This window comes from Pithys albifrons, chromosome 4 (genome assembly GCF_047495875.1).
Source record: "Pithys albifrons albifrons isolate INPA30051 chromosome 4, PitAlb_v1, whole genome shotgun sequence".
Taxonomy (NCBI): Eukaryota; Metazoa; Chordata; class Aves; order Passeriformes; family Thamnophilidae; genus Pithys; species Pithys albifrons.
In genome coordinates this window covers 71,926,577-71,939,049 of record NC_092461.1, presented here as the reverse complement: position 1 = coordinate 71,939,049, position 12,473 = coordinate 71,926,577, and the positions used below count along the sequence as shown (strand labels likewise).

Below are 12,473 nucleotides of genomic sequence, written 5' to 3'. Positions count from 1 at the left end.
AAAATGACAGTTTCACATTATTTCCACCCCCTGTTCCTGAAGAAAAGCAAGCACTGTTTTAAGAATGGACGTGAAGTGGAGCCATTGTAATCTTTCGATCTCGTTTGAGATAGTGGAGGCATGAAACCAAAAGATATTGGTGATTACTGTGGAAACCAGTCAAACTATTGCTTTTGTGAGTGTGTTGAAGTATGCAGACATGCACTGAGGCTCTTTCTCTCTTTTGCCTGTAATTGAGAAGAATTACCTTAATTCTTCTTAATCCTTCTACTTTATGCAAGCTTTATAATCCTTATAAGGAATTCCATAGTACAAATTAATGATGTTTATATTTCAGGGCTCCTTTCTTTGCAAGTTCCTCATGTCAGTTGCTAGCAAGTTCTTAGAAACTTGCAGTCCGTTGAGTTTAGTTGTATAAGGATTGTATTTGGTTACTGCCTTACTGGGACATTTCAAGTATGTTTTCCTGATAGGTTTATGTGGTATGCTGGTTTACTAATGAAAGTTTTAAATGTCTGGGATTGTCTCCATGTGTCCTGTAATGTATGTTATACCCATATTATGGCAGTTGTGTCACTGTAGGTAATGTAACACACCTATATTACAGCACACACGTGTTTTTATTCTAATCTAGATCTCAAAGGAATTTTAAAGTCTTTACTTTGAAATGTTGTCATGTACTGCAAACAATCAGTGCAGCTAAATGTGTCAAACTTAAGACAATATAGCAGCAGTTAGCATTTCTGAATATCTCAATAAAATGTATATTGGCAACAACATCACAATTTTCAATTACAATGCCTTACTGAATCAATGGTGACTTTATTTTCCTTCCGTTCCTCCAAAGTTTAGGTGCATGATCTGAAAGAAAATCTGTAAACTTAGTGTTGGGATTCTTTTTCTTTGTTCTTTATCCAGACAGAATTAACTTTAGATGAGTATATTTAATGTATTTTTTAAGTAGTTTTCTTGTTTGGTGTTCTTTAGCTTACTTGGAAAAGCAATTAAATGGGTTTTCTGTTTCTTCAGTGTGTATATAGGTGCTCTCATCAACATTAGAAATTGATTCAGGTGAAGTTGGTGCTTTTGTGCATGTGCACATGCTGTCATCACTAACACAGTATTTCAGACCTGGTCAGACATTTCCTGCCCTGAAATGATTGCTGTTTAAAATAGTTTTAACAGTGCAAAACCACAAAATAATGACCTAGAAAAGGTAGGCTGTGGAACGTCTTCTGGAGAGGAGGGAAAGGGTTGGAAGAAGTTAGAAATGTAGAGGAGGGAAGAAATGGACTATTTTAGGCTTTGGGGGCAGTTCCACAGGAGCTGTGAAGCAATAAATGGGGCAAAGGGGAGCACACTCAAGTGAGAAGAATGTGGAGTGAGTGGGAGTAGAAGAAAATGAATGTAATGTGCTGCACTGCCCGGCAGCCTGGTGTCTCCTTAAGCTGCTAGTGCTGTAGCTGTGAATGCTGGCACTTCTGGAGCTGGAATCACAGTCTCAGTTTCAAGATGTTTCTTTATACTCCTGTGGAAATTATTAACAAAAAAAGTTTCCACTAAGTGCTGAGCATTATTGCAGAAATTACGCCTGTATTGCATTTGTGTTATACAACACTGTGCCACTTATGTCTCTATTCTCTCTCATTTTATTTTTTTTTTCTTTTCATGATAAGTGCCTTTCTAAGGGTTTTCACAGGAAACTGTGGCAGATCAACCAAAGATGAGAAGTTTGTGTGCATAATTTGTACTTCACTGAATATCTGTGTGCAATCTCGTTTCGTTGATTGTTCTGGAATTGCTTCGTTTAATCTCAAAAATAACATGCTTGCACTTACCAACTACTTTTTGAAAGAGAATGCATAATATGGAAGATCTTTGACTTTTTCTGATCTGTCTACACAATGACATTATCACGAGAAGCATTTTCTTTTTTAGAAAGAACTTCTTAAAAGCTGGCAAGATGGTTATTCTCAACTGTATAGGCTAAATATAAAAGACATAAGCAATTTTATAAGAAAACAATTTATTTAGATCAAATTATCTATTTGGAGAAAAGAGCGCACACTTATGAGACCTATAGAAGGGCTTAGTGCTAAAAACTTGTCTGTTTTCCTTTAGTTATATCTTTGTCTAGTAAAAGATACGACCTCCCATTGCAAGTTAAAACAAAACAATTGCTTGAAGATGGAAATGTATTTCCTTCTTTAACAGTTCCTACTGAATTCTGCAGGTGTTTAGTCTAGGTGCTTTAGGATTTAGATAATAAATAATAATTTGGCTTTTAATCATGCCTTTCAGTTGAGTCCTTTTGTTACATCCAAGCTTTAACCTGAGTGATTACCATAGCATCACCTAAACCAGAGACAATAAAACTGAGGTTGCATGGCCTGGATCCACTAACTTTAATAAATGAAACTAAGTGAATAAGTATAAACAAAGAATGTGAAAGTAGGTTATCAAGCCATGTGATAACATCTGTTCCTTGGAAACATGAAAGTAACTATTTCTGTGTCAAGAACGAAACCCTGTTTAAGTGGTATTATAGGCTGACTGCACTTTTCTTGTGTACCCAAACTTCACTGGATAATGTTGAGGCTTCTGTGTGAAATGATGTAATTATCTGTGTGCCCTATCAGAGACAGGTATTTATATTTGAAAACCTGGGTCTCTGTCATCTGGAGGATCCTTATCAAGATGAGAGCTCAACTGCGTGGGATAATATGCAGTTGCATGAGAAGAGACCTGGTTCTGTCCCTGAATAATTTGCAAGATGCAACATGTGAAGTGTCGTCTCCCCCTTCCCCTCTTTTTTTTGAGGAGGGAATGGAGAGCAAGGGTTATGTTAATTCACTTGAATGTAACGTTGGCTAATAGTGTGCATAAATTGGTCCAAGTTGTCTTTAACAGAGAGTCATTTTCTCTGGGAGAAAATTAAGAGGTTTTTGTATGACAGAAAAAAACATTAGAAAAAGCACTTTTGGGTTGTCTGTATTAACATTTTTCAGCATTATTTGGTCTATTAGAAATTGACTATTACTCTGATCAGACTGATGGAGAGATTATGGTAATGAGATAATAGTAGGAAGTGATAGATTGACTTCTTAATGCTAAAGCTTCATTAAACTACTAAAATGATGCTTTTACGAGGTACAGTTGCAGTACAAAATGCTACAGATGCCCAATTGCAGCGGGGGTTTCCTTATACTCCATACAGTACAAATCAGTGTCCCCAACCGATGCTGGGTAAACTCCTGCCTTGCGCCCATTTTGTAGCTTAAGAGCTCACTGTCCTCTACGATTCCTTCCTGCCCTTGTGCCCAGCAGACAGCTGCTTTGTTAAGTCTTACCTTCAGAATCACTGTTTAAATTCTACATCTACCAAGTATGCTTAGAAATAAACAGTGCTGCTTGCTTTATGGACTTAGTTTGTTCAAAAAGGCACTTGGGCTGAGAAGAGAGCCTCACCTGTTTCGGTTGGCTGATCCATGCCTCAGAACAACCTGTTCTGGGAGAGGCAGGCTGGAACAGCTTGTGGATCTATCTCCAGAGGTATAGCCTGCTTAACCTGTTTGCCTTGTGAAAGCTGAGGTTTCTGCTCAGGATTAGAAGTTAGGGTTTTGATTTCATGTTTCTCACCACTTGTGTGTTCTTTACCTGGCTTAAAAAAACACAAAAAAAAATAAAGTCAGTAAATACCACCACCTTTTCATTAGGTCTGTAAAAAGTCTGTTTTGTTGTAATTTCAGTCACTCTTCTCCTAAAGTTTTTCTTTCACAGGTCAGATCTTCATGTTGATTTTTGTGTGTATGTGTGCAAAATTGCATTTTAATACTTTTTTTCTGTTCTTGTTTTCTGTGGTGATTAGTGCTGCATTCAGGATACTGCCTGCCAGTCGTGTACGTGTACAGGATTTTGTGTGAGAGAGCTCAAACCAAACAAAAACATGCACCTTTCCCTTTACAAAAAAAGAATGCACAGCCAAACATACTGCATGTAATCCAAATCGTCACCTCATTTTCCACTTCAAGGCGGTATGTTCTAAACAAGATATTGGAGCTGATAAACGATGATACAAGTTATTTATTTTGTTAATTATTATTTCATGTATGATACAAACCACCATTTTGTGGGCTTGTGCAGTGTGCTTCAACTTCCTCACTCTTTGAAGTGTAAGAGGGAGTTTTCCTGTCCTTGTCACCCTCCACACCTTTTCTTGGTTTCAGAAATGGTGCAGGAAGCCCAGCATCAGATAACTGGCTGTTGGACTTGACAGCAGCCATATCATTCCATTAATTTCTGAAGAATTCTATGAAAGCCCTTTCAACTCCTTCAGTCCATGAAAGCATCTCTGAAACTGCCTCACTTGCTTTTCTTTGGTAACAACTATTTTTTTTTTTGGATTGAATCCTACTTCTGGGATAATATTTTAAGACGGTAGCTAATGCAGCTGTATTTTGACAAAGCTTGCAGAATAAGCGGAATCAAGCGCGGGTAAGGCTTCCCCAGAGGCTCTTCAAAGAGAAGCGCAGCAATGTAAGCAGTGGTGCTTAAGGTTTAGTAGCTGGCCTGCTTCCTCCAGAGATAATCATGAATCAATTTCCTTTACGATAGGAAGCTCTGTGCTGCTGGATGCAATGAATCCTTTTTGATTAGTCATAGGCGAGAAGCTCTAACCACTTGTTTAAAGGTCTCAAAACACCATTAAGAGGAGATGAGGGTGCAGTCTGTGACCAAATTCTGCTTTGAATAATTACAGTGTTGCTGCCTACACTTCTCCTCCATATTCAAGTAGATACAGCATTCTTCTCTGCTATTTGGCATAAATGATTTTGTGTGCTAATTACTCCTGCATTCCAGCCCAGGGGTGGTGGCAGCTGGGAGACAGCAAAAACTCATTCCTGTGTCAGTGTGAAGAGAGATGATGCTGAAGTTTAGCGGTGGCCAAGGAGGGAGAAAGAAGTGAACCTTTTATCAACTCCAGCGATAGTTGCTCTTGAAGAGTCCCAAGAAAATGCTTGAGTTGGCTGTTCTAGTGCCTGTGAATAACACTCGGCTCTGTTTCCTGTAATGGCAGCCACAAAATGCTAATGTGTGTGTGGGGCACTGTTTCCTAGTGCGCTGGACCAACACCACTGGTAAATATTTAGGACAGATCAGATGGTCTGAGCACATGTGCTGGGGTGGAATCCTGTACTTGGCTAAACAACCAGGCATTATCTGAGATCCATTTTAAATATATGCTGTCTCTGTAATAACACTGGGTGGTTGTTCCAGGTACAAAATTTCAGTTAATCTGCTGTGTCAGTTTGGACTTGCAAGTCCAAAAATATCTTACTAGTGATTTATGTCTCTCATTGTTGTTCGTTTTTGTCATATGATTATCTCTGCCCACGCACTGCTACCTAATCTTGCACGTTTTGCCTGCTGTTCTGTGGTTATATCGTGAGAAGAAAGCTTGGTGTCACCCACAGAGCGGCACACGCCTAGCTCTGCACTTCAACATGAAGTTTCTTGTGTGAGGGAATATCTGAATTTTATCTTTCTAGACTGAAAGTAGCTAGCTTACCAAGAACCAAATTATTTCTCAAGATACTAGGAAAATACTTGGCATAGACTTCAGTGCTTCAGTTAAAGCTTCAGAAAACACAAACTTTGAAGAGAACTACAAGCTTTAAATCTTTTTTATCTTTAATTATCTTTGTAGAGCTGAATAATATCCTGTACTATCTGTGCATACAATGTTTGAATTAATTTTGTGTTCATTAATTAGGGGGAAACTTCTTTACCTTTATCCTACTCCCTATAATTCTACAAGCCAGCTTCTGGTGGAGTTGGCTTTGAGCATTCATTAGCATAGCCTAGGCCTTTGACACACTGCACTGGTGATTTATGCTCATGAATATTCATTGTAGCAAATCTAGTGGCTTTTCTGCTCACTTCGTTTTTCGAAGAGTACCATGCAAGATACCAAATCTCCTTGCAGGCTATAACCAGCTCCCTAGGGTAGAAGTTTGCTGCATTTGAATCCCATTGCATGCACCACAGCAAAAATAACCGTAGTGCAAATGCAGCATTGCTTATTGTAAGGGAAGCCTGTATAAAAGCAGAGGCAATAGAATAGTTGCCTGAGTTCATTGTGTGTTCGATAATACCAGTCAGCTTGCATCCATCTTGAGGCCAGTTGTAAGAGGGCAGTTAGGGGAAGTGTAAATTAATTCTGAAAAGAATAAGAGAATCACAAAAGAGAAAAAGATAGGCCATGAGAAAACAAGCAGGAGGTAATAGAAAATGCTTCCAGAGTCAGAAGCAAAGATACATGAACAAACAAGCAGGAAAGGAGAAGCCACAAGATTAATTTGTCTTTGTATTACAGTGATCAGAGTCTGAAACTTGAAAGACCATTTCTATTTTCTGACATAACTTGGCTCTGTGACCTTGAGAAAGCCTGGTTCCCTAAGGGTGCTCTGAAAAACCCCATTAGTGCTTCTGCCATTTGAGCTAGGCTGTAGCAAGACAGTAGGAGGAAAGAATTTTTATTATTTTTAGGGCAGGAAATGACAGACTAACTGACCTCCATCTGCAAAGTTTATCATCCTCTATATAGAATTTGATACCAATTTTTTGTCTCAGAGAGTAGATTCAGACATACTGAAGCATGATGAATCGTGTTAGTTTCAGCTGATTACCTTGTTCTGAACATCTGTGAGCTTTTATTGAGCATCTTATCTGCAAAGTGTCTTCATATCAACTGGGAAAAATTTATAACATTCTCTGAATATACGATAACTGAACAAATGCAAGTGTTAATACAAATGTAGGGTGTGTATACTGACATTTTTCTGCAGAAAAGTTTCACTGAGTGATGTATTTTGACAGGAGAGCCAAGAGGGATGAGAAACTCTTGTAACTGCTCATCACCTTGCCTCTACTTAGTAATCACTGCATGAGGGCCTTTTTAAAAAAAAACAACCAACCTTGATTAATTATTTAATAGGATTGATGTGTTCATTTTCTTTTTGTTCAAAAAGTTTGGTACAGTTCTGCTTTCAGTGCTGAAGCTGGAAACTTCAGATGGAAACGGAACACTTCTTATATTAGCTTTCTCTGCTATTTAATTGGTAAGAAATATCAAGTGCTTGTTAAACTGATCAAATACAGGTATTTCTTGTTTCCATCAGTATTGTAGAGAACATGTAATTTTTTCGGACTTTTAGAGGCAAACACTGTGCCGATTGCAAAATTACTGCTGAAGAGCTCACCAGGTGTTCCAGGTGAAACAAGAGGCAGCTGAAGCAAATCTCTTGAGGGTGAGGGAGGGAGTACTTGGTCACAGAAGTAGCAGTTTGGTATCTTCTGTGCCACATGCATGCAAAATCTACATGCTTATGGAATGCCACCTTCATTTCAGTGAAGAGTTTTGTCTTTGAACAAATTAGGCCAGGATTTTACTGTTTCTGTGGCTGGTTTTTTGTATTTTTTTTTCCTTAATGAATTTAAATTGCCATGGGTAATCATACATTCTTTAGCAATCTTAGCTGCTTACTTGGGGGAGATATTTGCTGTTTCTCATTCTGATTTCTATTTTTACATACTTATCCTTAAAATACAGGGTCCTAGATGCTCAGATACAGTACTCACTGACTTCTGTGATTTCCTGTAGTCAAATCTTAAAAGAAAACATGGCAGTAGTCTGTGCATTTATACTTAAGTGATTTTTTCCTTAAAAGAAAGAGCCATACAAGGGGAGCATTTAGAGCTTTCAGATGAAACCAGTCACAAAGAAAACTGATTTATTTTAACATTGAACAAACCATGTTTGTTGTTTTAGTGATAGAGATTGAGGTCAACCCCTGCTTTTTTTTTTTTCAGTCAGCCCCTGGATATGTACAAGCGGTTAACATGATATAAGAGAGAGTGTCAGGGTAAGGCCACAATTGGAAAATGTAGGTATATCTTAGTGAACAGTCTGTTACCAAGTATTTGAAGGAATTGGGAAATATGAGAGACAGTCATGAAAAACCCCAGGATGGGGATGATAACATTGGGATCAGGGGTCAGAGGAAGGGGTTGGGTGGCGGAAACTGAGCCTGTGTATGGTGGGGACCATGGTACCTTCAGCCATTGTAACCAAAATTTACTGTATTTCAATAAAATAAGCCATGTGGAAAAATTAGCTACTTTTAATTTGACAATTCTCTGTGCTTAGCAATGGTGCTCTTCAGAAAGGCTAATGATATTACTGGGAATATTATTTAATGAAAACAAACAAAAAAATCAAAACCAAACAACTCTTGAACATTCGTTTCCATGATGTTTAAGACATTGATAAAACCCCGAATTTCTTCACTATTTACCAATGATTGTTTTAAAGTGAATCAAAAAAATGACATTATTATTTTGCCAACTTCTCCCCACCATAATATTGGTAGACTTACCAGCTCATTTACTGGATACTTTCATGTTTGCCTGTTTTGAAAATACTTTTTTTTTAGACTATAATTCTGATGGTGGCTATAGTTAAATAGTGTACAGAGTTGGAAAGCTGAGTTCTTGCCCTTTGTTTTTCTTCTCCATTTTTATAGTTTTATCTTTTAAGAAAAAATTCCAACTGACCAATTAAAAAAAAAACATGAGGGAAACTCTAACAAGCAAACAAAGCAAAATCCCCAAAGTATGGTTTCCTTGGGGAAGTCCAGTCTAAACAAGTATACAGGAATAAATACTAGCAGAGGAACTAAATGATTTATTAGACAATCTTTAGTTAGGAAAGCTTCTTAACTCTTACAGCAGTCAGTGGGAGTAATATGTGCTTAACTTGAAGTATATCCCAAAGGCTCTCCTCATTTGCATTTTTCTTGCTCAGAGAACTCAGGCTTGCATCCTTTTTTAGGTGCAGTGGATATTGTAGCTCTTTGAGCAGAATTAAAGCATTTCTAAAGCGAGAGTGCATTGGAATGGTGTTTTAAGAATTAAGTGCTTGCTTACTGCTTTCATGGTGTTTGAAACCTTTTATTTCTGGCTCATTTCCAGTGTGGAAGAAGTTTGTTTTCAGAGAAATATTGTTGCCAGGGGACAAATGTTGACTGTGTTGTGTTTAAAACAGACTGATATTAATTACATTCTTTTAGCTATTCTACTTCTCTGGATAACTTTAAAAGGACCTTCCAATTTCCAGAATACTTAGGTAAGCTCTCGGAACATTATCATAGTGTCTTGGCATTTATGTGAAGAATGTATTAAAGAACTGGCAAAAGCTGGACTTATTTTTGTGTACAGTGGAAAAAGGCTGGTTTTAGATGATTACACTACTTAATAACATAGAACAGCATTAATGAATTAGTGAATGCAGTTATTTCCCTCCTTTACCTCTTTTACCTTCAGTCTTTATCTGATCCAGTTGTCATATAAAATGTGTGGAGCACTGCTTACTGCATTTGACCAAGAGGAGCAGGCTTAATTTTTTTCAGGACCTATTCTGTGATCGAGGCAGCATGATCTGGAGCAAAGTCAGCCTTTGGGGTTTTCCAGTTTCCCATTGATTAATGTGAACTTAATGTTTTGTATTGGGTTTTGGTTCTTCCAAGGATCTGTCTGAGTTGCTTAACTTGCCTCATCTACAGAGCAGTTTTGGGCAAGCCTTGATCTGGACTAGTGCTGGTGGTCCCAGTGACGGGACTGTTACTGCTCACCCCACCAGAACTTGCATACCATGTTGATTTGGGGGTTTTTTCCAACTAGCTCCTGAAGACTGAGCCCAGCTCATGTTTCTTAGTCTTCTGCCTATTTCAGTTCTTAGATAATTTTGTCTGTATTAGGTAAAATGCCACTTTAGAAGTATTTTGCTTAGTACTTCAAATAATACTGAGTCAGGACAGCATAATGTACATAACAGCTGTGCAGAGCTCACCTCAGGGTGCCAACCCAGCAGCCTTACCCTGCTTCTGCAGGAGCCCTAGGGGAGTGCAAAACAAGCTCAGCCAAAACAGGTGAATTTTCCTTCCCAGCCCTCTCCTCAGCCTTCCATGTCTCTTTGCAGTTTTTTTTCAGTCTTCTTACCCTCTCCTCTCATCCTTCCCTCAGTGGAATGAGTTCAGTATGTCCTGTGAGTTTCTGGGAGAAGAGCTCCAGCGAGGTTCTGTGTGGCTGAACTCCAGCCCTGCTGGCTCACAGCCCTGACTGCTGACCAGTGATCGATCCTCTTTGGAGCTACCTGGATACAGGCTGATAGTTTATGCCCAAATTCTGAAACCTTCCTGGGAAGCAATAGGCCTGCTGGATGTCGGTGAAGGGCTGCTTTAGTGGTCAAAATCATGTTTTAACAAAAGGATACATATTTGTTGCCAGCTACAAGCTCTCAAAAGAGGCTTGTGTTTCTTGCTTCCATTCAGGCTATGAAGTTGACCTTTCTGCTTTCTTGAATCTCAGTGTGAAATCTATCTTTCTCTCAGCTTTCTTGCTAGTCATGGTTCCTGTCACTCATTAGCTAGCCTCTCTCTGCTTTCCTCAAAACTTGCTTTAATCCTGACACCTTTCTGGAAAAGAGTTAGCGTTGGCTTAATTCTCCAGATCTAGTTAGTTAAAAACCTAAATGTTACTCATTCCAGTTGTCCCTCAAGAGATGGTCCTTATATTTAGGAGTTCATGTTGACTGACAAAAGATTAATGTGCATTTACTTCCATTGAAGTTGTCCAAGTCAATTTAATTAATTGACATTCTATTTATGGATTACTAGGAACGTAAAACTGCCTACATAAAGCTGTACTATCTCATTAGCATTCTTATTAAGTAGCTTTATATTTTTATCTGTTTAGGCAACTTCGACAGAAATATCTGAGTATTCATCTGATAATGACAGCGTGGGAGAAGGAGAGACAAGCCGGGCAACCACTGCTCCGGTGTCCACTCAGAGGTTACAGCCGAGGTCAGTGGCGGACACAGGGGATGTCACAGCACGATCAGCCAGTGAGTGGCTGAGGTCTGCCCAGGCGCTTCTCCATACCCCCGGGAAGCAGCGGGACAAGGCCTCCCGAGCCCCACCCGAGTCTGCCAAGAAGAGGAAGCTACTCAGGTATATCCACTGTCCCCCTTAAGAATTCCTTTTTTTTTTCTTTTTTTTCATTGTAAGTGAAATAGTACTTACGGAAGTGTAGGAATGTGTTTCAAGGGTAAATATTTTAGAGATGCAAATTCAAAAAAGTTAAAGAATGTCATCTGTAAACAAGTAAAAACGGCAAGGAAGAACTAAGTTCAGTTTTAAAATCTGTGGTAAGAGCTCTCAATCTTGAACTCCTGTGTGCAAATCAGTATGGTTTTATGCTTTAATAATGCTTTACACTGCTTTACATATGTGTGAGTGGACACTTCTGGTTTAGCTTCTAATCCTTTCATTGCTTTGTGCCTTTCAGATAGTCTGAAACAATGCTGTACCTCTGGTTTTTGGATGTTCTTTTTGTCCTCTCCAGATCTGTCAGTGCAAAATTGTCTAAAATACTGTAGGAAAGGGGTGGATGAGCAATAGTTCTGAATAGTGTAGGACGGAATGGTATTTAAGCAAAGGGAGGATGTATTCTTAATCTGAAAATTAAATCTGTGACTAAATTAAATACATTAAAAACATATCTAACTGCTGAAAGAAAACAGCTTGAAATTAAGCAATGGAAGCCTGATGTTCTAGCTAATTACAATGCAGAAATGGTCACTTCCCATATTGAATTAATGAAAGTTGTGTTAACCTAAATAGTATATGTGAAAATATGCCTCTAGCAGTGGAGACTGCAATTACAAATGGTGCTGCCATAAATTCATATTGTGTTTTAAACAATGCGGTTGTTTCTTCTTTTACAGCTGATTCTATGTACAGTAATCAATCAATCAATTACTTTAAAAGTAAATCTTCAGCTTAGTTAGACAAACCTTATTTTTCTTTAAAATATTCTGGAGTATTTCAAAATGCTGACTGGGGAAACAGGTTTGGAAGCCCTAATTACTGAGGATCTCTATACTTAAAAGTGCTTTGCTTGTGAAATCAAGCTTTCTTGGTAGTTTTTAAAAATATACAGACGCAGCTGTACTAGTTCAGACCAAAGTTGTAACCCCAAAACATTCCTTTTGGTGGCCCAAACCAAGTATATGTGAAGGTAATAAGAACAGGAGAAATGCACAGTGGTATTTTGCCCAGGTGCTCTTTCAGCAGTTCAGGAGTTGTTTGTTACCTTTAGTGAATTTGTCTTTTTTTGAGTTCCAGCTTCATTTGGTGATCTCTACTATCAACAATCTTCGTGTAAAAAATGTTTTACAGCAAAGATACTCTGAAACAAGTGTATAAGAGAATAAATTGCTTTAAAAACAAATAAGCCAACAAAACCTAACCAACCACAGTGATACAGAAAGTAATCTGTCCGGAGTGGCCAGAGGAGCAGCGCTTGCAGGCTGTTTTACCTTCGGTCCTGTGGCTCCACTTCGGCTTCTT

The 12,473-nt window shown here is 38.5% G+C and overlaps 1 protein-coding gene across 1 annotated transcript in view; it reads left to right on the top strand.

Moving 5' to 3' along the window:
• SPIDR (scaffold protein involved in DNA repair) overlaps nucleotides 1-12,473 on the top strand; it is a 198,574-nt gene that overhangs the window by 41,363 nt on the left and 144,738 nt on the right. Inside the window, exon 6 of the mRNA XM_071554566.1 lies at nucleotides 10,816-11,072. Coding sequence (XP_071410667.1) covers nucleotides 10,816-11,072 — 257 coding nt within the window. The remainder of the gene's footprint in view (nucleotides 1-10,815; nucleotides 11,073-12,473) is intronic.